Genomic DNA, 27,158 nt, shown 5'->3' on the forward strand with positions numbered 1-27,158 from the left:
GCCTCCGTCCAAGTCTCTCCCGCTGTACAGCCTATTGCCCTTACCCTGAGAACAGAAACCCCCAAAGAAAAAAGAAACGGTTCGCTCTTTCTGTCTCCACTTCTCGACCTCACTTTGCCTCTCCAGCCCCACGTTACCCAGGCTTCCACCTGCCTTGCCTCCGCGTGAAGTCGTCACGGCAGAGGTCACCCGTGCTCTCCTGATCACCAAATCCAGGGGGCCCTCCCTGGTCACTGTTCGCCTCACTTGACCTCTCTGACCTTGACTTCTCAGCCCTCCCGCAGCTTCCATGACGTCACTCTTTCCCTGCTCTGCCCAGCTCTCTGAGCACCCTCTTCCTCCTTGGGGTTCTTCGTCCTCTGCCACCCTTTCGACGTTGCTGTCTCCTGGTTCAGAGCCCTTCCCCTCGCCTCTTCTTATTCCACGGCACTCCCCAGGTCAGGTCACTCCCGAGACCTTGACTCACACCCTAACCCTGACAACCACGGGTGGCCAGTCTCGCGCTACTTATCTTCCCTGATGACCCCCAAGGACCGTGGGCTGAATATTTCTCACACTGAGCTCATTCCCGTTTTCCGAAATACTCTTCCTGCCTTCCTAGGACCACCGGGGGCACCACACTCTATTCAGTTGATATGGCCCTTCTGCGCCTTCTGCATCGTCCTTTTCCGCCCCCTGACTTCCGCCTCCTAAACCTGTCTCCTTCCACTGTTCCTGCCTCCGCTCAGGCCGCCACATTTCTCACTGGTCACCTTGCCTCCAGTTCTCCCATCACCCCAGCTCCTGTCTGCTCTCCACACTGCAAAGAGCGTGGTCCTACCCACCAGTTGAAAGTCTTTTCAGTGGCTCTGCAGTCCCTTAGGATAAAATCCAAACCCAGTAGTAGCATGGCATCTTGAGCCTTTAGGATGTGGCCCAGGCCACCTTTATCATCTTATGCTCTCTCTGCCCCCCACCACCGGTATCACATATGTTAGTCTCTTGAAATACTTGCTGTTCACCCCTGCACTCCATTAGGTCACTTTTTTTCCCTTTTAGGCGTGTGCCGTGATGCCATGCTGCTTACACCATCCGCCTGGCCTGCTCTTCACCACCACCATTCTATCCTATGTCCCAACCCCATATACCTAGCACGAGCTCTCTGCCTCCCCATATTAGACTCTAAGTTACAAGTCTTATTCTTGTTACCCAGATATTTGCATAGTGTTTAGTACGTTGTAAGTGTTCCGTAAATGTTGTCAGAGGATGGCTGGCTGGCTGGCTGGTGGGCGAGAGGATAGATGGGTAGATGGATGAAAGGAGGGGTGAGTGGTTGGAAGGTTGGAGACGTGATGTGTGAGTGGATAAAAGAACGGATGGCTAACTGGATGCCTTGGCAGGGGGATGGATGAATGGACCTACGCTGGCCAATGCCGACAAAGAATAGGTAAAATAAAGTCAGTTCTGTGCAGATGAGGATGGATTATCATCACCAGTCAACAAAATTAAGAATGCGCTCCAACCAGCAAAGTGAGCATAAGCTACTGTGGGAGAAATTAAAATAATTAAAAATTAAAAGAAAGAGGATGCTGACCCAGGGCTTCTGGGCACCTTCTCGTTCTTCTCAAACTTGCTATCTGTCTGTATGGCTTGTGTGAGCCACAGAACTACTGAGTCTCAGTATCTCTGTCTGCTAAGCAGAGATAATGATGCCTGTGGCCTTTCCGTGTTTCCGCAAGAATGTCACGGGAACGAATGGGATGGTCCATTACCAAGTGGGTCACGATCTTCAGGAAAGATACGTGTTTATGAAGATAAACACTTAATAGCAATAATAACACCTTGCACTTGAATCATGCTTTGCCCTTCTCAGAACTCTTTCACGTACTTTATCTCAACTGACTCTCAAAACAATTCTAGGCAAGTATTAGCCCCATTCTCAATGAGGAAACCGAAGTGCAGAGTGACTAAGTGACATGCCCGGGGTTACTCTTCGTGAATAGCAGGTCTTCTGACTCCAAACCTGCTGCACGTTTTTTGATGACAGCCTTTTATGGCCAGATTGTCTACTTCCCCTGCCTGCCTGAAGAGACCCAGACATAAGTGACGCTCTTCTTGACGATTCAAGGTCACTGTCAGGAGCTGTCCTCTAGACTCAGCTGTAGATGCAAGTTCAGGTCCACCAGAGGCACAAGGTAGGGATGCCCTAAGGCAACCTGAGGGTGCTCCTGAGATGCAGGTGGCCCTGGGAAGCTGCTCACCACGGCCACCATTCTAGACCACGTGCCACTCGTCGGGGCCGTCCGTCTCCTCCAGCTCGCCTCATTCTTGTCACTCCCCCCATCTCTCCGCTGTCAAGGCGCATGCCTATCACTGTGGCCTCCTCGGCCACTGGAGACCTGTACCTCCCACTCAGGCCCCTTCTTTTTCTCTCTCCTCTTCCTAAGACTTCTTCCAGCCTTGCCGAGTATCCTGCTACCATCCTTCTGTAGGCCTAGCCAACCAGTAGGAGCTCTGGGTTTGTTCCCCAGCAAACCAGCCGATCACCTGTGCTCTGAAGGCACCTCTCTTTTGCCACTCTGCTGATGCTCCCAGCCCACCCTTGAGCCAAGAGTGGGCTCCTGCAGGCGGGGTCTGGCTGAGCTTTTAGTGTGGCTGCACTCGGCTCCTTGGGTCTGTTCTGTTAAGGCTGGGACTGTGCTGTGGGTGAGCTGACGTGTTCAGGGTGGGCTGGAAGAAGTTCTGATCACCATGTTTGCTCTCCTCCTGCGCGGGAAGACAGCCCCAGGCTCCCTCCATCCACACCCTCTTTCCTTCCCCATAGGGTAGCACCCCAGGCCTGGCTGCATCCTGGGCACGCCTTGGGCAGCGTGGCCCTGCCCTGGGAACCTTCCCCCCCGGGTACTCTGCGTTGCTCTCACCAGGCTGCCTTTCTCCCTTTGCTGTCGGGCCTCCCACAGCCTGACTGCAAGCACCTTGGCCTCTTCCCCGAGGGAGGATATGATGGGTGTGCCCACAACAAGTCTCCGGCAGAGACAATAGGACAGGAATGCATTAGCTTCCGAACAAACACTGTGTGGGCTCGCACAATTGCCTTGGATTCTCTTCCAAGAAACACATTTCGCTGTTGGAGGGTGCGGGTGGTTTGCCTGCCCCGGCCCGCCCACACCCCTTTCTCTGCCAGAGACATTGATGAGTGGGCACTGCCCCCCACCCCCCACCCCGGGCCTTCAGCCCCCAGGTCGGCAGCCCCCTCCAATCCATACAGATTTTCTTCCAGTGAGCGATAGCAAGGCAAAGGGACAATGTTGTCCAGGCAGAGAATGGCCTACCCACCAAAGAGTACCTCCTCACTGCCCTCTGTTTTCAAGCCATTTTTAAATTGTAGTTAAAAAAGAACATGGGTTTCCCCAGTGGCTCAGTGGTAAAGAACCCCCCTGCCAATGCAGGTGATGCAGATTCAATCCCTGCATCAGAAAGATTCCCTGGAAAAGGAAATGGCAACGCCACTCCAGTATTCTTGCCTGAAGAATCCCATGGACAGAGGAGACTGGTGGGCTACAGTCCATGGGGTCGCAAAAGGGTCGCACGTGACTTAGCGACTGAACAAGAGCAAGAACACAGGACTGACCGTTTTGCCCGTTTTTAAGTGTGCAGTTCAGTGGCGTTGAGTGCATTTACGTTGCTGTGCCACTACCACCATCTTCAGAACGTTTTCATCTTGCAAAACTGAAACTCTGCACGTTAGACACTAACTCCCTCTTCCCTCTCCCCCAGGCCCTGGCACCACCATTTTACTTTCAGTCTCTGTGGATGTGTTCCAGGTCCTCATATAAGTGAATCCTACAATATTTGGGCTTCCCTGGTGGCTCAGCTGGTAAAGAATCCGCCTACAATGCGGGAGACCTGGGTTCCATCCCTGGGTTGGGAAGATCCCCTAGAGAAGGAAAAGTCTCCCCACTCCAGTATTCTGGCCTGGAGAATTCCATGAGCTGTGTATATTCCATGGGGTTGCAAAGAGTCAGACATGACTGAGAGACTTGGTTATTACTATTATACAATATTTGTCCATGACTGGCGTATTTCACTCACTGTAATGTCTTCAAGGCTCGTCCATATTGCAGTGTGTGATAGGGTTTCCTTCCTTTTTAAGACCGAATAACGCTCCATTATATGGATGGACCACATTTTGTTTATCCATTCATCTGTCAGTGGACTCTTGGGTTGCTCCCACCTCTTGCCTATTGTGAATAATGCTGTTGTGAACTCGGGTGGACTAGGATCTCTTCGAGTTACCACTACTCTGAGACCCATCTTGGGAGTTAAATAAAACGTTGTCTCCCGAAGATCCCAAATAGAACACTCATCGACCATGGAGCTGGCCCACTCAAGTGTACAGCAGCGATTCATTCATCTAAAAGCCAGCTGTCCTTTGGGGCTTCCCAGGTGGCTCAGCCACACAGAATCCACCTGCCAGTGCAGGAGACATGGGTTCAACCCCTGATCCGGGAAGATCCCACGTGCTGAGGAGCGACGAGCCCATGCAGCTTGACTACTGAGCCCACATGACTGCTGAGCCTGCGGGCCACAGCTCCTGAAGCCTGTGTGCCCTAGAGTCCGTGCTCCACAGCAAGAGACGCCGCTGCAGTGGGAAGCCTGTGCACCGCAGATGGGGAGAGGCCTCTGCTTGCCGCAACTAGAGAAAAGCCTGAGCAGCAACCAAGGCCCATCACAGAAACAAAATTATATTTAAAAAAAAAAGATTCCTGAGAAGCCATTGATCATGCAGAGGCACTGGAGCCTATCAGAGGGATGCTGGGGGGATGTCCTCTCTGCAGCCCTTCTGCTCAAAGGCTCCGAGGGTCCCCTTCCAAAAGCTGGAGTGAAGAGGCCAAGATAGCATCTGGGGGAGAGCGGGACATGGTCTGCAGCACCCATTCTGGTCCTGAACCCTGCATCTCAGCAACTGCAGAGGAAAAGTACAGCGAAAGCCCCAGGGCCTCCCCCCGCTTCCTTGAGAAAACCCAGCAAGCCGTTTGCGAGAGGGCCTATCACCCGATGTGATTCTTGGCTGAACACAGACTTTCCCAAACCACCAGTGAAAGATAAGGTTGGAGGAGAGGCTCTGGGATGAGAGCTTACCCACAGCCCTGCCCAAGCGCCCCTACCCTGAGTCTGTCCCCCACCCTGGCAGCCAGGAGCCCCGGGCCCCCCAGGGAGGGAGCCTGGGTGTGCAGAGGGAAGGATGTGGTCTAGTCACAGCAATGAGGGGCAGAAAAGAAGGACAGGAAGCCCTGGGCCCACTCTGCAGCTCTGAGCCTGCACGCAGGAGCAGGTGGAGGGCAGCCAGGCCTCAGGCCGTAGAAGGGAAGAGGAGATGCTTGATCGTCCAGGCTAAGTGCTCAGCTGGCAGAAGCGTGGAGGCTCCCCGAGGCTGTCCATGCAGCCAGAAGTTGGAGGACCACTCGGAGGGAGAAACGGCCCCATTTCAGGGCACTCGGCACTCATCCAGCCCCAGCTCTTAGTATTTCCCTTGTTAACCTCCCATGTCCCGAAGCCCTAGAACCCCTAAGAAACTGATATCAGGACAGAGCGTGAGCCCAGGTTCATCTCAATTCCCCATGACAGGCACACCTGAGCACCTCCCAGGTGTCAGCCAGCATGCTGTGCTGCATTCAGTCATGTCCAACTCTTTGCAACCGCGTGGACCGTAGCCCCCCAGGCTCCTCTGTCCATGGAATTTTCCAGGCAAGAATACTGGAGTGGGTTGCGGTTTCCTTCGCCAACATGCTAGGTGCATCCAAAGCAGGACCCTTTCTTCCTTCCCACAAGCTCCCAGTTCTGCCAGCTCCCCTCATCCCCACCCAGCTGCCAGCACCCACTGTGTCTCTGGGAGTTCCCATCCCCCCCAAACACCCCACTTTCCCCCTTTCTGGTGATTTCTACCTACCAGCCAATTTATCTTAAGGATTCTCTTCCTGCTAAGCGCTATGGGAAACCTATGTGGGAACAAAGCTACCATCAGGACAAAGTCCCAGCAAACCTCAGAGGGTTCTCTTAATATTTGTCCTCATGTTCCGTGCAGAGTAAATGGAGCTAGGCCCACCTTCCCCCCACCCCCACCGCCTTGCGGTCCTAGACAGTCAGGACCCTCTGAGTCCTGGAACCAGTCCCGCACTCTCGCCAAGAGCAGGCTGTGTTGGATGTTGGGCTTGGGTACACCTGCCACAGGGTGAGCCTCCTCCGTACCTGCTTCCTGGTCTTCATCCTGGGCTCCTGGGTTTTCTAGGTGAGGGAGGCCCTTCCTAGTGTGACCCCCAGTATCCCCCCAGACACTGTCTCACTGCGTGTCCCTTGGCTCCCCGTGAGGGTCTGCAGCCCTGGGAGGCAAGAAGACTCTAGAAGCAGATGCCAGTGTGTGTGTTGGCGGTGGGAGGGGTTGGGGGGGGCGTAGTGGGAGACAGCTGTGTGCTGCAGAGTATTCCTCTGTGCAAACGCATCATTTCTGTGTTAAATTTCATTTATTCAGTTTTGGCTCTGCTGGGTCTTGGTTGCTGCATGGGCTTTTCTCTAGTGGCGGTGAGCAGGGGCTCTGCTTCGCTGCAGTTCAGGGGCTTCTCATTGCGGCGGCTTCTCTTGTGGAACACAGGCTCTAGGGGGCGCAAGCGTCGGTACCTGCAGCACGTGGGCTCAGTAGTTGCAGAGCATGGGCTTAGTTGCTCCACAGCATGTGGGATCTTCCCAGACCAGGGATAGAACCTGCATCTCCTTCATTGGCAGGCAGATTCTTCACCACTGAGCCACCAGGGAAGCCCCAAACATATCATTATTGAACCAGTCCCCTTGTTGGTGGCCATTCAAGCTATTTGCAAAAGTGAAACCAAAAAACCTTCCCTCCAGCTCATGGAGCATACGTGGGTGGGGCATGTGTGGAATAAGTTCGTGGAAGTGGCATCACCGGTCAGAGGGTTTGGACACTTGTCGTGTTGATAAGTGTAAGTAAGTGTTAGTCGCTCAGTCGTACCCGACGACCCCGTGGACTGCAGCCCACCAGGCTCCTCTGTCCATGAGATTCTCCAGGCAAGGATACTGGAGTGGGTTGCCATTTCCTTCTCCAGGGCATCTTCCCAATCCAGGGATCGAACCTGGGTCTCCTGCACTGCAGGCAGATTCTTTACCGACTGAGCTAGTTATCCCCAAATCGCCATCGAGAGAGTTATTCCAACTTCTGTTTCCACAAACACTATATGTTTGCAGACATATCGATTATAACTTGGTGCCACGTCCTCTCTGGCAGGAGAAGTCTGTGGGGTGAGGTTGTCCACGTCCTGCTCAGTGCCGCCGTTTCAAGCGCGTGCACCGGTGTCAGCTGCCTGGGGGCCGCCTCTCAAGTTAGTCCCTCCCCACTTGCAGACCCTCCAGGCCAGGTGGGTTTTCTCTCTGCCACTCAAGGTACATGTGTTAAATGCTTCCAGTGCTTGTGTCCACGCTGGGGAGAGAGTGGACCAAATAGGCCCTGCCCTCCTGAGCCTGTCTTCTCAGGGAGATGGCAGGCAAAGGAGTAGATCATGTGTGAGGGGTGAGAGGTGCTAGGGAGCAAAGTAAGCCAGGGAGTGAAAGGCAGGGTCACTTACACGCAAGCTGACCAGGGAATCCCTGGCGGATGAGGCCATGGTGGGGCTGAGCCCCGAGTAAAGTGAGGAAGGAAGGTCTGCAGATTGGTGGTGGCTGAGAATTCCTGGGTGCAAGAGCACAAAAGCCCAGAGTCAGCAGAGCGCCAGCAGGCGTGCCCACCAAGGGGCATCCGCACCTGTCACTGCGGGGCCCACACCATTACCTTTCCAGGTTGTCCCTTGCTCTCCACCAGCTCGTCTTTTGAGCAGCTTGAAACCCACCTCTGCTCCTTTATCCCCAAATTATTTTCTTTTCGGCGTGTCTACTGTGGGACCCGTTCTTGCCTGGTTCTGACAGAGATACACTGCAAGGCGGCCCGGTCCCTGAGAATGACTCTGGTCACTGCAGTCCCATCCCCGGGACTCATTTGACATTTAGTAAATGATCGTCAGCCCCCTGATGTGAATGCTTGTGTCCTCTGCTGGGGTTGGATGGCTGTGATATGATGGGAGAAGGGGGAAGGGAAGGTGGGAGTGCGGAGTTTGGATTCCAAGCCTGTAGTAGGAACAGTCCCCGGGTGGTGGGTCATTTCACCCTCCTTGACCACGTTGTGCCCCAGACCACAAACCTTGACTCCAGTTCTCGGTCAGTGGACGAGGAAGCTGACCCTAAGTGCCTCCTCTTGCACCCTTTCCTTACTCTCCTCCCCTTCCTTTAAAACCATCACATCGACCCACATTTAGCGAAGCCCTGCTGTTGCCAGGAGCTGTGCTGGATGTTAAAGAGCAGCCGAGATGAACGTCACACTGCCCTGCCCTCAGGAAGCCGCAGTTCACCGTGGAAATGTCTTGCTCCTTATGTGGGATGCGGAGCGGTGGGGAAGCCCGGGGACGCGGGAGTGAGAAGCAGGGGTGGGCACCAGGCTGGAGTGATCCACAGTCTCCAGGGAAAGTCGGAACATGACCCAGGCCTTGAAGGGTGGGAAGTGTGGTGATGGAGGGTCCCAGCAGGTGGGAAAATCACTTACATGATCTGGTGAATGGGCTGGTGGGTGTGGTGAGGTTGGGGTAGAGATGTATTTAGGGGCTGAGGAGGGAAGCATTACCAGCAGAGGGACCTGCAGAAGATGTGGTCCATGGGGCTCTGGGAGAAGAGGATGATAAAGTTTCTGTAAAGTTGTGCCTGGAGAGAATTTTTACCGGGGGTTCAAGGAAAAATGGGGAAAGGGGCCGAAAACAGCAAATATTGGTGCTGCTGCTGCTGCTAAGTCACTTCAGTCGTGTCCGACTCTGTGTGACCCCATAGACGGAAGCCCACCAGGCTCCCCCATCCCTGGGATTCTCCAGGCAATGGAAAAATCAGAACTCTGGACCCTGCTAGAGGGCATGTAAAACAGCACATCCACTGTCCGCAGTTTGTCAAGTCCTCAGAAAGCTGAATATGGAATTACCATATGACCCAGCAATTCCACTCCCGTGGATGGACCCAAGAGAGATGGAAACACATGTCCACACAAACGCTCATACGCAAGTGTTCATAGCTGCGATGTTCACGAGAACCAGAAAGTGGTAACGGCCTAAATGTCAGTCAGCTGATGAATGGACAAACCAAATGTGGTGTAATATCACATACACCCTACAGTGTCATATCTTCCAGTCACAAAAAGGAATGCAGGACTGATGCATGCTACAGCGTACTCTGAAAGCGTTGTTATTGGGAGAAATGAGTCACAAAAGAACACATATTATATGATTCTGCTGCATAAAATGTCCAGAAGAGGTAAATTTGTAGAGATTAAGGACATTAGGGGTTGTCGGGGGATGGGGGTGGGAAGAGGGCTGACAGCTAATGGGTTCAGGTTTCTTTTGGGGACCATGAAAAAGTTCTGGAGTTAGTGGTGATGGTTGGGCAACCTTGTGGATCTACTAAAAGCCACTGAATGGTATGCTTAGAAATTGTGGACTTGCTGTGACTGAGTTTTAGCTCAATTTAAAAAGAGAGAGACAGAGCATGCAGCGCGACAGGTAGAGGGAAGCCTAGATCGAGGGTGACCGGTCCCAGCGCTGAGCAGCCTGGCCGTGGCCTTGGTCAGGAAGTAATTCCAGCAGTTCCAGTCTGAAACGGTGTGCGTGGTTTTGCCGACTCACAGTGCTGGGCCCGTGGGGAAGAGTGCTGTGATTTCTGAAGTCCTCTGTAGCCAGGATCCAGGAGCACCTTGAGACCATAGCTGAGACCCTCGCACTGGTCAGGAAATCTTTGCACACAAATTTCATTTTTGCTGACCAACTGTTCACATCCAGTGACCCCAGCATGCCTGCCGCCACCTTCAAACCCGCCTGCAGCCTTGCTGTGATGGGGCCTGTAGGCAGGCCTTCTGTCCTGGCCGACATACCCGTGCTCCATGACCACAGCAGTCCTCCAGCTGCTCTGATCCCATCAGAGAAATCACTGCTTCCTGGAGCAGGGCTCCTGCTGCCCTTCAGCCTTCCTGGGCCGTCTCTCTGGCCCGGCACCCCCGGGAGACGCAGGGGGCTGAGAGCAGCACAGCGCCCCCTCAGTGCTTGTTCTCTGCCCTTCTCTTCTAGCTCTTGCAATCTCAGGATGTGAAGGAAGATGCCGTCCTGTGCTGCTCAATGGAGGTAAGCGGTATGGCTTAGACCTCTCCCACCTCAGACCCTGCGCATCCCTCTCAGCTTCACGTTTGGGGAGCCCAAGGACCATTGGAGGGATCCACAAGTCTGGGGCTGGTAGTGGGAGATGGCTTCCTGAGTGGACCCAGGGTTCCGTCCGCTGCAAGAGATGGAACCGCTGACTCCCTGGCGGGAAGGATGGGGTGCTAGCCTCATTCACATTCCCTCTGCCCCCAAGACCAGCTGCACCTCACAAATGACTGAGAAGATTCCAAGTGATGCCCTGCCCCCGGTTATCTCCCCTGGCTTGGTGGCAGGAGGGTTTGAGGGGAGGTACTGAGGTTGAACCCCAAAGTCACACTCCCCACTTCCAAGCTGCCCCCATGGGAGGTCTAACCCCTGTTCCCAAGGTCCAAGCTCTTGCTTCAGTCACTTGGCTAGGGCTCAGTTACAGGAACAAAGCTATGCCCTCAGAAAACAGCCCAAGGGGACCTCCCTGCCAGTCCAGTGGTCAGGACTGTGCGCTTCCACTGCAAAGGGCATGGGTTCAACCCCTGGTCGAGGGACTAAGATTGCACAAGCCATATAGTGTGGCCAAAAGGAGAAAAAGACAAGAAAACAGCCCAGGGACATTCAGGGGGAAGTGTGGTGAGGGGAAGGGCTTCCAGGGCCCACACCCAGAATGTGCCAGGGCTCTAGCTGGGTACCCTGCACGGGGCTCCAGGCAAGGGAGATAAGAGAGGAGGGGAAAGCATGGTCCCGGCCTCCAGGCAGCTCGTGGTCTGGCTGAGCATAGAGATGTTGTTACATGCATGAGTGGATGAGGTGATGTGGAAAATACATGTGGGTACAGAGCTTGCATCTCTGAGGAGTTAGGGGAGAGGTCAGGTTATGCCAGGATGCTCAGGGAAGGTTTGGGGAAGAAGGCAGAGCCCTGAGAAGTGGATGGGTGGAGGCCGGGGTGGGGCAGCGACGGGGACTTGGATTCCAGGGAGGGGCTGCCTGCAGGGCGGTCTGATCCAGGAGATCTGGGCTCCTCCTAACTCTGGCGGCTTTTCAAGACCATCAGGGGCCTCTCTGGGGGGCAGGCCCTCCAGCTGGCCTTCTGCCCCAGATCCTGTTTCCTCCCTTTCGTGTCATTAGTGTGGGCAGAGGTCGGCTGTGGGGATGGCAGGGCTGGAGAGGAACAGGAGACCTCATCCACGCTCTGGGGTTCCACATGGACACACGGCTGGTAATGACGACAAGTTCGTTTCCAGAGAGACGTCCTAGCTAGAGAAGGTTAACGCAGGGCCATCGGGTCACCCTTGAAGGAAGCAGGTCACATACCTGTTGAGGGTGCGGGCGGTGGTCAGGGGAGGCTTCCTATAAGAAGGGAGGCAAGTGGATGGAGGAAAAAGCATCATGCTCCCGGTAAGGACTCTTCACAGCCCCAGACAGCACGCAATACCCTGACCCCTCTCATTCTCCCACAGATTGGGTGTTAAAGGCGGGCTTTCACACTGGCTGTCTCCAGCCTGCACTCAACCCATCCCTCTGTCCTGGGACAAGAGCCCTGGGCCCCCGCAGCTTCCTGGGAAAATCCAGCGATTTCCTGTCCCTGCCCTCCTAGCAAGCACCCTTCACCGAGATGTTCAGAGCAAGAGTCCTTTCGGGGTCCAGCGCACATCCTAACCCCACTTATCTGCCCACAGCTGCAGAGCACAGGCCGACTGCTGGAGGAGCAGTTGCCCGAGATGATGGCCGAGCTCCTGGCCAGCGCCCGCGACAAGATGCTATGCCCCTCAGAATCCATGCTGACCCGGTCCCTGCTGCTGGAGGTCATCGAGCTGCACGCCAACAGCTGGAACCCCCTGACGCCCCCCATTACGCAGTACTACAACAGAACCATCCAGAAACTGACCGCCTGACAGCTCGGGGGCCTGGCGGGCGGCCCGCAGGGCAGCTGGGGCCCTGGTGCTCAGAGCCAGATGGACAGGCGGGAAGACAGGGGTGGCCCTGGCGGGAGAGAGGCGTGGGGAGGAAGGCAGGCAGAGCCGGCGGCCAGTCTGGAGCCAGACGGGGAAGGGACCGAAGCCCTAGGAGGAGCGGCCCCCCAGCCAACGAGCCCCCCAGCCCGAGCATGCGGCAGCTCACGCCAGTAAGGGCAGCATGTGTCTCCTCCACGGTGGCCCGGCCCTCCTCCTCCCCGCCCCTCCCATGCAAGGCGTCCCCCCAACCCCCCACCGGGCTGTGCTGTGTGCAGGGGGTCATCTCCTCAGAGGCCGTGGCAGCCCACATGCTGGGGTACAGCTTAGGTCAGAAAGGACCTCAGAAGGCTGGAGAAAGTGGGTCGGAGACGGGCTTGCATTGTTCCCGAGCGCTGTCAGCCACAGTCGCCAACTGGCAGCAGGCAACATGCAGCAGATGTCCGGGAGGACAAAGGCAGGCACAGTCCCCACCAGCCGCCCCTAATTGACGGCCTTTGTCCGCGCGGCCGGCGGGCTGGGGGACAGGGGCGATCTCCTCTAACCTTCACGTTCTGCCCTCCCACCTTCCAGCCTCGTCCCTCAGCGCCCCCCACCCCCGAGCTGCAGGCCCAAAGTGGGCCAGGGACCTTGAGGGGAGACAGAGTTTGCCGTTGTACTTGCACTCTTTCGTTTTATTGTGTTTTACTGTTTTCAAAAGTCAGCTGCTTTGAAGTCTCCTCTCTCAGTGCCGAGGGCCCCGCAATGTGATCACACAGTCAGCCCCACGAGAACCCCCTGATTAGTGGGAGATCAAACCCGGCCCCCCTCTGGAAGGATCCTAGCCACAGACAGCTTGCCAGTAGCCAATTAGGGTAATTGGAAACTTCTGCCCCTGCAGGGGTCCCCGCTGGAACCCTGTGCTCCTCGGCCCCCAGCTTCTTCGTTCTCCCTTTCTAGCTTCCTCCCTCAAAGGGCCGATACTGTCGCTGCTGGGAGAGCATTAAACCCGTCCTGGCCTGGGGCCTGGGGGTGAACCAGGCCCAGAAAGAGGCTGGCAAATTAAAACTGAAAAGCTCAGTGATGCTTCCCCGTGCCACACACACAGGTCTTGTCTCTAGCTCTCCCTGGGGGGGAGATACAGGGGAGAAGGGGACACCTGGTTCCCTAGGACTGACTCAGTGGGCTGAGTCCTCAGCCGTGATCTGTGCCCCCGGGGTGGGGGGAACCTCTGGGTACTACTGCCCCAGGGCTGTTGGGAGGGGTGTGTTTGCTGAGTCATGAGCAGGGCTATCAGGGGATCCCAGCAAGCCACCCGCTTTCCAGGCTGGCATCAAGGCTGGGGATGCTTGGAGGGGCCAAGTCCTGGGGGCAGCCCCTTCTCTGACGGCTGGGGAGGAGGGTGAGGGACGGGCCCTGGGAGGCTGGCTTCCGGTCGTCTCTGGTGTCTGCACACCCCCGCTCCACGTCTGGAACCCCCAGAAGGCGGTCTCAGAGCCCAGCAGTGTCCTCACTTGCTCTTCGGTTGAGGCCTGGGTCACCTTGAACCCCCGCCCCTGGCTGACTGGTCTGATCAGGCTGGAGGAAATGTCCCCCTGTTGAGTCTAGCAGAGCAGGCAGGTGGGAATGCGGGGCGGCTTCCTCTCTACCCCCTGGCTTATCCATGCCACCAGCCACCACCTGCCCGCCAGTCCCCAGGAAGAGCCTGTTGGGGAACAAGGGGAGGGGCACAGTTTACCTGGAAGGGGTCGGTGGCCTCTGCCAAGGGGCCCACGCTGCCCCGCCTCTGCCTTCTCTACCCCCCTCCCCTTCTCCCAAGCTCCTCACTCCTCACTGCCTTTCCTGCACCTTTTGGCTCAGCCTGGGCCCAGGGACTCCAGAGGCCCCACAGGAGGCCTTGAGGGAAGAGCTGGGCTGACACCAGGATACTCAGAAAGACACCAGGGAAAGCGTGGCCCCACGGGGTCGAGCAGCCCCCAGCCCGGCAAGCAGCCGCTCCCTGGCCGCCCTCCGAGACCCGCACCTGGGCTGAAGGAAGGCCCTGCTTCCCTCAAGTAGGGTGTGTGTGAATGTGCGTGTGAATATGTGTGTGTGTGTCTACATGAGTGCATGTACTGAGAAGGAAGCAGGGCCCTGGAAGAACGCTGAAGCCTAAAAGTGAGGCTGAAAGTGGAGGAAGCAGAAGACGGGGTCTCCCACCCCAGGCTTGGGCTCAGGGAGCAGGCTTCCTGAAGGGGCCCCAGACACCATGCACTCGGGGGCGATGTTCCCTGGACAGCTGGGCAAGTTAACATCTCGGGCACCACCTTCCTAAGGGCCCCTTCCTCCTGACAGCCTGCCTTGGTGGTCTTGCCTCAGGGCCAGCCCCGCCTTGACTGTTAGGACCAGAGTGGGAAGGAGTGAGGTATAAATATGTATACATATATAAATATATTTTTAATTACGTGTCGTGTCACCGTGGCCTCCAGACATATACGGTTCGCTTAGTTTATTCCATTGCTTGAGAGTGCTTCCTGGCTGATCCGCATAACCGTTGAAGTTGTTTTTCTAAATGCAGGTTGCTGCTACTTTTTCAGATGTGGAAGGAAAACGTTCCCCCAAAAAAAAAAAAATTTTTTTTTAAGGAAATAACAGTAAAGCCTAAACTCTGAGGCAGCTTCTCACGGGAGACTACTTAGGAACTCGGGGGCAGACAGGGGTGCCCCCAGACCTCCGCCCCCTTCCCCAGGCCAGATGCCACCGCTGACAGGGAGGCCGTGTCCGAGTTGACCTCTGAATGTATTTGATGGGAGGCGAAACCGGGTGTTGCTTAGTCCTCTAAGGACTCAGTCCTCTTCTAAGGCTTGTGCGGTTTTCCCTCCTTGCCTGTGGCTCCCTCAGCTCTGAGGAGGCGAGGTCCCGCCATCCCGACGCGCGTCCTGTCTCTCCTGCCAGTCAAGACGAGGCAGTCCTGGTTTTCCTCTCAGGCAGCCGGCCTGCTCGCCACAGTCCTGCTCCCACGGGCCTCATGGCTCTGCCTGAGCTCTGGGGCCGCAGCCCTGAGAAGGTGCCCCCTCTCCACCCCCAGCCTCCCTTGGACAAGGCGGGAGCCCCCACCACCCTCCCCAGTGGGTGTGCGCCCCCAGACCCACTGTTCGTCTGCTCGTCCTTCCTTAACCTGTCTGTACACCTTTAAGGTTTGGGGATCGTCCTGTCCATCCGTGTAAATGTAAATGTGGGCCGAGTCGGTATTTATTCTAATTTTTATTTTTTATTTTATTTTCTCTGATGGATGGGGAGGGAGGGGGTGTGGGAAACATACCGCTCTGATCACGCCCTGGGCAGCTGCAGGGGCGGGGGCCCAGACAGCCAGGCCGCCGCAGGAGCAGCCCCGAGGGGCCGCACAGACGCCAAGCCCCAGGCTCTTATCTGGCATCAGAAGCCGGCCAGTATTCCTCGTCCCGACAGACTGTCCGGCCTGCCCGCGAAGGCCTGTCCCTCAGCTGCTGGCGCTCTGTTGGGAAACCGCATGCTGGGCCTTTGAGGCCACAGATCAGAGAAACTCTCCTCCTCTGCTCGGGACACTGGTGCACAAGGGCTGCCTGCCTCGCCCGAGCAAGCTGGGAGCCTGGCGACGGGTCCTACCTCCCCAGAGCAGGGGGCTGGGGGGCTTCCCGCCAAAGCTGCGGCAGAACCCTGCTCGTGCGATGACCACCTTCCCTCCCTTGGTATGTCCTGCTTTCCAGCTCAACCCAAACTACAAGTGGGTTTAAAAATAAACCACACCAAAAAACAGAAATGCCCCGAATCTGTTGTTCTTTGCGCGGTCAGCAAAGGAAATCTCTCCCAAAAGCTTTTGTGCCTCGGCGGGTCCTGGCAGAGGCCTCAGAGGAGCCCCTACCCAGGTGATGAACTGGTGAGAAGATTCCCCGAGTTGGGCCGCAGTGGGGAGCGGGGCCCAGGGGCTAGAGAAGGTTGGGAAGGGGTGGTCCAGGAGAACATGGGGGAGGGAGACATATGCCGGCCCCCGCCCCCAAGCTGGGAACTGTGGCCTGTCCAAGGCAAGAGGATTAACTCGGTCCTGCACAAAACTTTGCTGCATGTTTAACCACCTCATTCCCCAAACCTACCCCTCCTGTGAAAAAGTCACTGTGACACTTGGCAATGACTCATTTTAAGACTGAGACTCGGGCAAAGCAGCTTCCAGAAGTCAGCAGCGAGTGGCTGTCCTGTCCCCGTAGGTCGTCAGTCTTTCATCCAGGTTCCCAAAGGGCCCCAGTGATTTCTTTTCCTTTGGTGACATGTTCTTTGTTTTGCACAATCCCGTCCATGACAAGACACTGGGGACACTGCCTCCTGGTAACAGGTCCCCCCGGGGGTTCTTTCTGGCTAGACTGCCAGGCCTTCAGCTCCTCAGAGTGGCGACTGGGAACACCCACACCCCTCGTGATTCCTTGGTCGGGCCAGGATGCCGGGCAGGCCAGCTCAGCAGCCTGTGGAGGGTGTGTGGAGATTTCTGACCCACATGACGTGGGGCAGCTCTGGCCTGAGGTACACCGGTTGGTAGAGGGAGATAACTTTTTAATTAGATGATTGTCATTTGTGAAGCTGAAGTGTTTACAAAAATGCAAAAGGGTTAGTGCAGAAAGTGAGGTCAAAATGCAAGGTGTTGGAGGGTAGAAGAAAGTGTCCCTTCAGTCGTGTCCAACTCTGTGCCACGCTATGGACCGTAACCCACCAGGCTCCTCTGTCCCTGGGACTCTCCAGGCAAGAGTACTGGAGTGGGTTGCCATGCCCTACTCCAGGAATCTTCCCACCCCAGGAATCACACCCGCATCACTTATATCTCCTGCATTGGCAGGCAGGTTCTTTACCTCTAGTGCTGCTTGGGAAGCCCAGAAGAAAAGTAGGCAAGGAGGAATCTTACCAAACGCTATTCATCAAAAGAGATTTTTCTGAGTGAATTCGTTCTGGTTCCAGAAGTTTACTGAAAACTGCTGCTGCTGCTGCTAAGTCACCTCAGTCGTGTCCGACTCTGTGTGACTCCATAGACGGAAGCCCACCAGGCTCCCCTCCCTGGGATTCTCCAGGCAAGAACACTGGAGTGGGTTGCCATTTCCTTCTCCAATGTGTGAAAGTGAAAAGTGAAAGCGAAGTCGCTCAGTCATGTCCGACCCTTAGCGACTCCATGGACTGCAGCCTACCAGGCTCCTCCATCCATGGGATTTTCTAGGCAAGAGTACTGGAGTGGCTTGCCATTGCCTTCTCCGTTACTGAAAACTACGAAACAAATATTCTGAATAATAAATGTTTCGATTCTGTATGTCACCACTATCTCTGCTTTCATGTGTTATCTGTCCTGCTGAGGGTGGGTTACCTTTGTCCTAAGGTCTGTGGGAGGTAGGGACAGGAAGACTATTTCGGATGAATGAACTAGAATACACACGTGTGTGCGCACACACATGACTTGTAGTACCAAGGCAAAGATAGCAGAAGAAGCAGGGATTGAGACGGTAAAGAGGAAGTGGTTATACTGTAATATTAAAGCTTGTCTCTCATCCCCATGGTTTTTTCAGGGCCTTACATACACTGGCTCACTCAGGTGCTTCAGGGCTGTAGGCAGGTGACTGTTTTTTATTCCGATTTTACAGATGAGAAAACCAAGGCTCAGAGAGGTGGTGTGACTGACCCAGAGCCCAAGGCCGGTCAGTGGAAGAGTTAGGGGGCTCCCCTCCCCTCAGCCCAGAAGACGAGTGTGTCTTCAACAGCCTCTGCTCTGACTGCAGTGAACACAGTACCAGGGACCCAACCAGTCCCACCCGCCAAGCAGAAGGAGCAGCCAGCTGAGACCACTATGGGTAGACTCCATGGTCTTTTCCTCCTCATCCAAGGGAAGGAAGAGCATGATGAAATAACTTCAGGTCAGAGGATTACAGAGGGGTGGGAAAGAAGAGGAGCCAGCTTGCAAAGTTCGGTGCTATTCTATGAAAGAATACATCGTAATGTCCTGCAAACTGGATCTCCTCCAGGCCAGAGGTCCTCAAGGTGGATGAGGTGAGGGAGACCCTCCTGGAGAGGGGCACATCCAGGTGTGAGATGAGTATTCAAATTGCCTGGGAAATTTTTCCAACTACATACCGAAAAAGAACACACATATGCCAACATTTTCAGAATTCTGGTGTTAGGGGGCCCTTCTTACTGGTGAGCACACACGGGCCAGACCCTCTGAGTGATGGGAGAGAACACGGCCTGCGCAGACAGCAGAGAGCCGTCTAGGAAGGCAGAACCAACCCATGGAAACGGGCCACGCCGCCGCGCTCTCACCTCGGTCTGCAGTATTGGGCCCTGTCGTTGGAGCCGAGACGAGGCTGCCCGGCACATTAGCAATGGTGGAAAGGGCTCCAAGACAGTCCTTGAGTGTGGACAGAGTATACACCATGACTCCAGGCCACGTTATGACTCTCACAGGCCCTGGGCCCTTGTATGCCTACATACTCCCTTCCTCCTTAAAAAAATATAAAAATTGTATTTTATGACTATCTTGGCACAAAGATGAAGATAATAATATTCCTTATTAAAACTTTTTTTTTTCAATCTAAAAATTCATTTATTTCTGATTTTAAAGAGCTGAACACAAGGTTTCCCTGGTGGCTCCATGGTAAAGAATCCACCTGGCAAATACAGGAGACACGGATTTGATCCCTGGTCCGGGAAGATGCGGTGAAGCAACTAAGCCCGTGCACCCCAACTATTGAGCCTGTGCTCTGGAGCCTGGGAGCTGCAACTACTGAGCCCACCTGCTGCAAGTACCAAAAGCTGGGTGCCTGAGAGTCCGTGCTCTGCAACAGGAGAAGCCACCACAAGAAGCCCAAGCACTGCAGCTAGACCTCAGCCCCCGGCTTGCCGCAAGTAGAGAATAGCCTGAGCAGCAGTGAAGACCCAGAGCAGCCAAAAATAGCTTTTTTAAAAAGCTGAAAACCCCTTCCAGGCCCCTAAATTTCTCGTGCCCTAGCTAACTGTGCCTGAGGCATAGGCTGACTCCATGTGGACATCTTATCTGAGCCAGAAACCTCACCTTTCCCTGCCCACCTGGTCTCAGCACGAGCCTGGGCAGGGGAGGGTGGGCAGAAGGCCGCTTATGCCACCGCCTCCCAAGGAAGCAGTTGGCCTACTCTGGAAGCAGATGCGGTAGCTGCTTCTGCCCAGACTGGCCGCCAGCCAGCCAGCCTGGAGTGTGAGGCAAACAGCTGTGTTTGCCTGGCCAAGGAGACTGGCCCAGAGAGCCCAACCTGCCACACAGCCTTGGCTCCCGGCCACCGCCCTTTCACACACATCATCTGGCCTCACCAGGGCCCTGCAGGGAAGTAAATACCATCCTTACACCCATTTTACATCTGGGGAGACACGTGTAGGGAACCACACCATCTGTTTGGACAGCACCCTGTAGTTTTCAAATATATGATGATTTTGTTTGATCTTCACAAACGGTCCTGGCAGGTGACAGACATTTTTCACTCCGTTTGAAAAACAGAAGAAACAGACTCAGGGGAGCAGTGGCAGGTCCAAGTCACGTGACCGCCCCCCGCCCCAGGCACAAGGGCTGGGCCTCGAAATGCTGTCGTCTTAGTCCTGAGAGGGGTCTGGTGGGCTTGCATGGGGCCAGGCTGAAGACCCAGGTTCCTGGCCTCTGGGACTGGTGGCCGTCTCGGGACCTGAGCCTCCTCACCCTGCTGTGCCCCTAACTCTAATTGGCCTGCTGGCTCCCAGGGATGAGCAGGGTTCAGGTCAGGGCTCTTGGACCCCCTGGTGACCTACCAGGACATCCAGGGACGTGGCCCTCGACGCTGCACAGACTGGTGTGTAATCAGTGCTTTCTCTGTTTAAGCAAGGCCAGGAGAGGACTCTGTCGCAGGCTTGACTCAGAGGGAAAGGAGACGCGCCCAGGCTGAGGAGGGGGTCAGGAACTCCTGAGGCCCATGCCAGGGACGGGAAGGGTGCTTGGGGTCTATTTCCATTAACTATGCCACACAACTCTGCGCAACGAATTGTGTAACCAGCCAGCTTGAAATCTCAGGTCTTACAACATAGATGTTCACCGCTCTTGTTTACGGGTCTGCAGATGGGCTGGGGTTTGGATGACACTGGCTGGATGGCAGAGGACCTAAGCATGGTCTCATGTCCCATGGACAATGGTTGAAGTTACAGGCGTGCACCTCCTCCAAGAAGTTCTCCATGACTGCTCCCCTAGTCAGGGTTCCAGGTGCCCCCTCTGGGTTCCTGCAGCTCCCACGGATGCTTCAATCATGACCCAGCTCACTATGAGTGACCACTGGCCTGCAGGGGGCTGATGTCCACTGACTCTGAACTTGACCTCGTCCACTCTGCATCTCTAGCACCGAGCCCAGAACCTGGCTCAAGCAGGCGCTGAACAAGCTTGTGGGAGCTAAACAGGTGAACCCTGACAGTGAGGTCCAGGTGATAAGTGACAGAGGGGCACAGGGAGGGAAGAGCTGAGCTGTGCCTTAAGCCAGGTCCTGGAAGAGGGGCATGCAGAGCAATGGAGGGGTCCCCACACAGGACAGGGACTTCCAGTGGGAAGGCTGGGGGTGCCCCCAGGGCCCTGAGGTCTAACCGTGCAGAGACGGCTGCAGGTGGGGGCACTGCTGTGCCGTGGGGGGCAGGCCAGAGGCTGGGGAGCTCAGACCCAGCCTCTGTGCAAATGAGAAAGTGCCCTTCCTCCCTCAGGGGCACCCAGCCCTGCCCAGGACCCTGGGAGCTGCTCTGACCCCTCAACTAGGACCGGAGGGGAGGCCACAGCTGTGCACTGCTTGAGAGATTCTCTGGAGTGTGTGAGGTGTGTGTGTGTGATGTGTTTCTGATGTGTCTGAATCTGCTCTGCAGTTTCTAAATCTCCCTGGCTGGTTGGCCTCTGAGGAAGGAGAGGTGAGAAGCAGAAGTGTGGGGGTCCTGGCTCCCAGAACCAGAGACACAAGGTGTCTTTCGGAGGCGGTCACTGGGGCTTTCACCCCGCTTTCTGGGAACGCGGCTGACACGGATCCCGAAAGACGCTGCGAACAGGCTGTCGGTCCCCGCGGGCACACACTTGCTTCCCTCAGTTTGTTCCTCCGTTGGTGAGGGCAACGGTCTGGGCAGAGGAAAGAGGAATTTGAAGGGGAAAGGGGGTCAGGGGGCCTGGTCAGAGGGAGAGACTGGGGAGGGCGTCTACTGTGGTCACCGGAGGTCCTGCCGGTTGAGGGAGGCTGACTCGTCTGGGGCAGGGGTGCCCCACCCAGCAGGACGACAAGGGCTCACATGGGACCACCAAGGAAAACTCTAGTTTTCAGCTCAGAATGCTCTGTGTCCCTGTTTTAAGTGGCCTTAGCTGCCCAGGCAGTGGTTTCTGTTCACGAGCGGCCCCAGTGTCAGACGCTGGGAGGGGAAATATCTCTGGAAACAGGATCTTGGAGAGGAGACTACAGGACCTGAGTCTCCATCTCCCCCAGTGACACTAAGGATGGGCCGCCAGGGGACATTCAGCTTCCGCTTTCAGATTTCTGATCCTCACCTTGTGCTGGAGCCGGGCTCTTGCAGTCCTGGAAGGCCATCTGTGGCCCTTAGGGAATTTGATTGAGCAGGTGCCCTTAACTGACTTTGCTGGGGAGAAAATACCCCTCCCCCAAAATATGCTAAAAACAACATAGGCTCAGACTTCCCTGGTGGTACAGTGGACAGGAACCTGCCTGCCTGTGCAGGAGACATCAGTTCGATCCCTGATCCAGGAAGACTGCACGTGCTGAGGAGTGACTAGGTCAGGAGCTGCAACTACAGAACCCAAGCTCTAGGCTGGCGAGAGCAACCACTGAGGCTCGCTCACCTAGAGCCTGTGCTCCATAGCCACGAAGAGTAGACCCAGTCTCCACGGCTGGAGAAAACCAACACAGCAGTGAAAACCCAGCACAGCCAAACAACAACGACGACAAAACAGCAGAGCATCTAGAAGCGACAGTTGGCTCTACTCTTCCTGGTCAAGCTGTACCAGGAATATCGGATTCCCCTTTGGGACCTTAGGTTTTTTAGGCACGTGGCCAAGGATGGGGAGCAGGCCAGGCAGGAGCCAGCGCCTGACGACCAAGGGGAAGATGTAGGAGCCGAGAACGTGGTACCTGAGAATGCTCTAGGTGTGTCCCTCTGACCTCAAAAGACAGACGTGCAAACTTGGGAGAGGAAAAAACAAACGAGGATAGGGGACTGGACACAGAGAGTGGACTTCGGACACCCAGATCCAAGGATACTGTGGGGAACCATGGACTGGTGGCAGGTGGTGGCTGAGGGTAACACAAGCATCTGAGCAACAGCCCCTAAAGCTGGACATGATCCAGCAGAAACCGGGACCCAATGTGGACGCCATGGTGTCGGAGGATGCTCCCGTTCGCGGGGCAGGGTGTGGATTAGGAAAAACACCAAGAGATCCCTTCCATTCTGAGGCTCTGAGAGGGGGGCATGGCCTCTCGGGATGCCTCCCTTCCAGGAACTGCACTTGCCCTGCACATTATTTAGTCCTTTTCTCCCCAGCTAACCGTCCAAACCCTCCAGGCTGTCAGGGAATGGAGGGGAACTTAGAGCCCACCCTCCCATGTGACAGGTGAGGAAACCGAGGCCCTGACAGAAAAGGGGCTTGCTCAGGGTCACGGCGGTGCCAACATTCATGGGCACCTGTTGAACCGGGCACCCAGCTGAGCACTTCCCAGCTTCTCCCTACAACTCCTGAGGGTCCGGTCTCCAGTTTACCCAGACCGAGGGAGGGTCATTTGCCCCAGATCCTAATACTAGAAAGAGGAGGGGCAGGGTTCCAACAGGTCCCCTCTGCTTCCAAAGCCCTTGCTGATGACCCTGAACCTCATACCTCAGTGTCGCACACACAGTGATAAAATCAGGTACATCCACTGAGAAATGCAGACAGTCCTTCTCAGTGACGACAGCCAGGACAAGTCTAGTGAGGCTGGCGAGTCAGCCGGCGTCTCTGAGTCTTAGCTTCCTCTACCAAAAATGGGAGAGTGAGATTTACCTTCCATCATGTTGGAAGTTTGGGATTAAAGTGCTTGTCTTCTGCATTCTTCAAATATGACAGCTCTCTCCTCTTGACCCCTAAGCTCTCTGGCCTCACTGGCATGGGGATCATCTCCCAGGTAAAGGGTATAGAGGGAAGTCTAGCCACCCTGGGTGGGTGTGGCTGCCCTTCTGAGGGCTGGTGGGGGCAGAACTTGGAGCATTGGCCTTGCCACCGCACTGAGGCACTGATGGGCAAGCTGGCCTGTTACCCGCACGTGACTCTCCTCCGAGCGTCCGTCAGCTGACCTTGAGTGCCCTGGGAGACACACAGGAGAGACCCCACTCCTACGTCCCTGTCCACACTCAGAACCAGGAGGTGTCCAGGCTGATGCGATAAAGCAGTGCGTGCCGGGTTCATGCTAGATGCTAGAGTGGGGACACAGTGGGGAACCAGGCAGTGGGGGCTGCAGGCAGAGGAGGCAGGCATGTAAGGAAGGGACAACCAGGTACGGCGGGTAACCACCCAGAGCTGCACCTTCTGGTGATGGAGTCATCATTCCAGGGGAGGGGGAGCCCAGCGAGGCGGTGACCTGGAGACCCTGTCTCCTGGTGTGATCTGATTGGAAGGGCTGGAACCCAGCACATGAGGTTGGCCTCAGGGTGGGCTCACAGTGTGTAATGAAGTGCCAGGGGGTCAGGTAGACAATGGTTAAAGCTGGTCACAGTTGGCGGGTGGCCAAACTGTGGGAGGGATGGACAGGCCAGACCCTGTAGGAGGGGGCTGGGTGGGTAGGTAGGAGAAGCTCCTTGTGAGGCCCCCTATGTGAAAGAGAATTAGTGAATGTGTGTTGGGGGGGGGGGGGCGGGGGGGTTCCCTGCAGGAGAAAATGAGAGTCACGGGAGGCTCCTAATCAGAGAAGAAATGAAATTAGGGGAGGTTACTGCAATACTTTGGCCACCTCATGCGACGAGTTGACTCACTGGAAAAGACTGTGATGCTGGGAAAGGTTGGGGGCGGGAGGAGAAGGGGACGACGGAGAATGAGATGGCTGGATGGCATCACCGACTCTGTGGACATGAATTTGAGTGTACTCCGGGGGTTGGTGATGGACAGGGAGGCCTGGCGTGCTCTGATTCATGGGGTCACGGAGAGTCGGACACGACTGAGCGACTGAACTGAACTGAACTGAATCCTCCTTCCAAGTGCAGAATGGATTAAAGAGAAGAGAAACAGTGAAAACATCAAGAAAACCAGTTAACTACACAGGCGGGAAGCACCTCAGTGGGGAAGGGGGACTAAACCAGAATTCCCTGGTTCTGATTGTCACCCGAGGTCAGCTCTCCCCATCCCGGGCACCTGGCGTTGTCCAGAGCAGAGATGTTGTTACACAGACATTTGCTGTCTGTTGCTGTAACCTGCCTCTTTAAACAGAAAAACCGTCATAACTGATTTTTCGGTAGAAAGCTTTCCACGGGGGGATCATACACAGCCCCGAGTCCTCTCACAGAGGGCTCATGCGTCTCGCCCTTTCCTGATGACTCAGGCTCATTTCGACACCACTAATTAGTAGACTGGACTGTAATACTGGGTTACCCTCAGGGATTATCAAGGTATATCCAGTCTGCTTTGCTTTTTTAATTACTGCATCTGCCTTTTACAGTTTCTCTGCCTCCTCTCTCATCAGACAGCTCTTCTTGCTCCTGCCAGTGTACCTGTTGTGACCTGAGACACTAGACCACCAAACTTGTCAGCATTGTTTGTCGAGTCAGAGCAAACGGACTCTGAGTGAGGGCCCGACTGACATTTTTATGAGCAAAGAGGAGGCGCTTCACTGCATGAATGAATGTGTCAAACACCCATTTCACCCACTCGGAAACCATCTTTGCCTATTTTCTGTCCTCCCCTCTGCCCCACCTCCATGACTTTCAAAAGTGGTGGATCCGCCAGATACATAAGATTTGGCCAAACTTAAGTTGTATCAGCCCCTGTGATCTTCTCGGTGGCTTCAAAGCTGATGGGGTGGGTCTTACCCTCCTTCTGCAGGGAGGAAAGCTGAGCCTGAGGGCTGGGGTGGGTCAAGGTCAGACAGTGAGTCAGGATGAATCTCAGGACCGGCCTGGTCACCTTGCCTTAAGGCCACCAGACCTCCCTCCCTAAGAGCTGTGGGGGAAGGGAACCAGAGGCCCCTGGGCTGGTGGAAAGAGCCCTGCACTGGGAGTGAGCAGATCCAAGTCTAGTCCTGGTGCCAGACTCACCAGCTGGGCGCCCACAGAGCCATTGCTTCACTGGGCATCAGTTTCTCCATCTGTAAGAGAAAGATGAGTACATTCGTTTGTGAAGAATCCTCTCTGTAATTCTTGAGCTGTCTTTGCTCATTAGTGGGTGGAGGGAAGGGGATGGCAGGGAAGGATGACAGGAAGGAGAGAGGGGAGATGTTAACAGTTGCTCTGCCTGAGCCCCACCTGGGCCTCCCAGATTCGCCCCAGTCCCTGGATTTGCACCCCTTCCCCTACCTAGTTCATCCCTATGACCCACCCAGGAAAGCTATTAAATTTCAGACTAGTCAACTAAGAGTCTACAGGCCTTGGGGGAAAGGCCTAATAATAATAACGTCCTACAGGATGAGATGGTTGGATGGCATCACCGATTCAATGGACATGAGTCTGAGCAAGCTCTGGGAGACAGTGAAGGACAGGGAAGCCTGACGTGCTGCAGTCCATGCAGTCGCAAAGGGTCGGACATGACTGAGCGACTGAACAGCAACAGAAATAAAGCTCTTTCCAAGAGCAAAGGGTCTGGCCACCGAGTTATCATCCCATTCACAGGAGGGACCGCAGACCGGCGAAGGGCTCTTCTAAGAGTCAAAGCAACATCTTTGGCTTCTGAAGTCAATAATTCTTTAGCTCCTTTTGTCTTTGGCACCTTCCGCCTGTGTCCCGGGCCAGTTCCTCTGGCCTCAGTCCACTGCTTTCTTCGTCTGGCACTCAAGGCCCCCAGGACAGTCCCTCTGAAGAGAGGCAGAAGGTGGGCTGGGCCATTTGCAGACCAGTTGAGGGCCCTCCCACTTGAGCGGGACAGGAGGAAAGGCAAAGCGGTGATTGGCTGAAGGCCCGAGGCCGTGTGTCCCCCTGACCACGCCCACCAGCTGGACGGGTTGCCCAGCAGCGTGGCCCCTGCATGTGGGCCCCTTCCAAGCCCTGACGGGCGCTGGCAGAGGCCCCCGGCCTGGGCCCTGCTCTCTGGAGCCCCATGTAGTTTGCAAAGCCCTAGCTCTTCTTCCCTGCAGCGACTCCACGGGGCCGGGGCCTGAGCTTGGCGGCTTTCCTGGGCTGCTGCCGTATCGATTATTTTGGCTCCCTTTTTGCTGGGGATATCAATCTAGCGGGTTCCTGGGATGGCTGTGTTTTAACCTCTCACCCCGGTCTAGACTCCGTGGGCTCCCGCTGTCCCTCGGCCGGGAGGAGATGGAGGACCCCGGGCCTCTCTGGGGCAGGCTCTGGAGCCAGCGGATTTCCAGGAACAGATGCCGGGATCGCCTGGCGGCTCCGCAGCCCCGCCAACCTGCCTCCCTCCAAACCGGCCCGGTGAATTATTAAAGATGCAATTTCCTTTCATCTTTCCAGTAAAAGCGCTCCCAGTGCCGCGATCCGCTGTCTTCCTGTCACTAGCTGGTTAGGGGCCTTGGCAGGACCCTCGTTCACTCCTGCCCCTCCATCCTTCCTTAATCTACCTAGGGGGCTGAAGAGGGCTGACCCTTCCTAAAAGGGTCCAGGGAGCCCAGGAGTCTTGGGAAACTGGGTGGAGTGGAAGGGACTTGGAATCATAGAATATTAGAGCCTTCTGTCTCACAGCTGAAGGAAGAGGAGCCCAGAAAGGGACACTGGCCAGCCCCGGGCAACACAGCAAGCTGTTGGCGGAGCGGAGGCTGGAGTCCAGGCACAGGTCTCCCAGTTGAGGGTT

The 27,158-nt window shown here is 55.7% G+C and overlaps 1 protein-coding gene across 3 annotated transcripts in view; it reads left to right on the forward strand.

Annotated features, from left to right (window-relative positions):
- Positions 1-14,624, forward strand: part of CTIF (cap binding complex dependent translation initiation factor) — a 324,563-nt gene extending 309,939 nt beyond the window's left edge. For all 3 annotated transcript variants that reach the window (XM_055417328.2, XM_055417332.2, XM_055417329.2), the window contains exons 11-12: positions 10,179-10,232; positions 11,918-14,624. In XM_055417328.2, the coding sequence (XP_055273303.1) occupies positions 10,179-10,232; positions 11,918-12,133 (270 nt within the window). In that variant the 3' untranslated portion in view covers positions 12,134-14,624. The remainder of the gene's footprint in view (positions 1-10,178; positions 10,233-11,917) is intronic.
- Positions 14,625-27,158: the final 12,534 nt, after the last annotated feature.

Source organism: Moschus berezovskii, chromosome 28, assembly GCF_049115385.1.
Source record: "Moschus berezovskii isolate FMDL1 chromosome 28, NW_MosBer_1.0, whole genome shotgun sequence".
In the NCBI taxonomy this organism is placed as follows: domain Eukaryota; kingdom Metazoa; phylum Chordata; class Mammalia; order Artiodactyla; family Moschidae; genus Moschus; species Moschus berezovskii.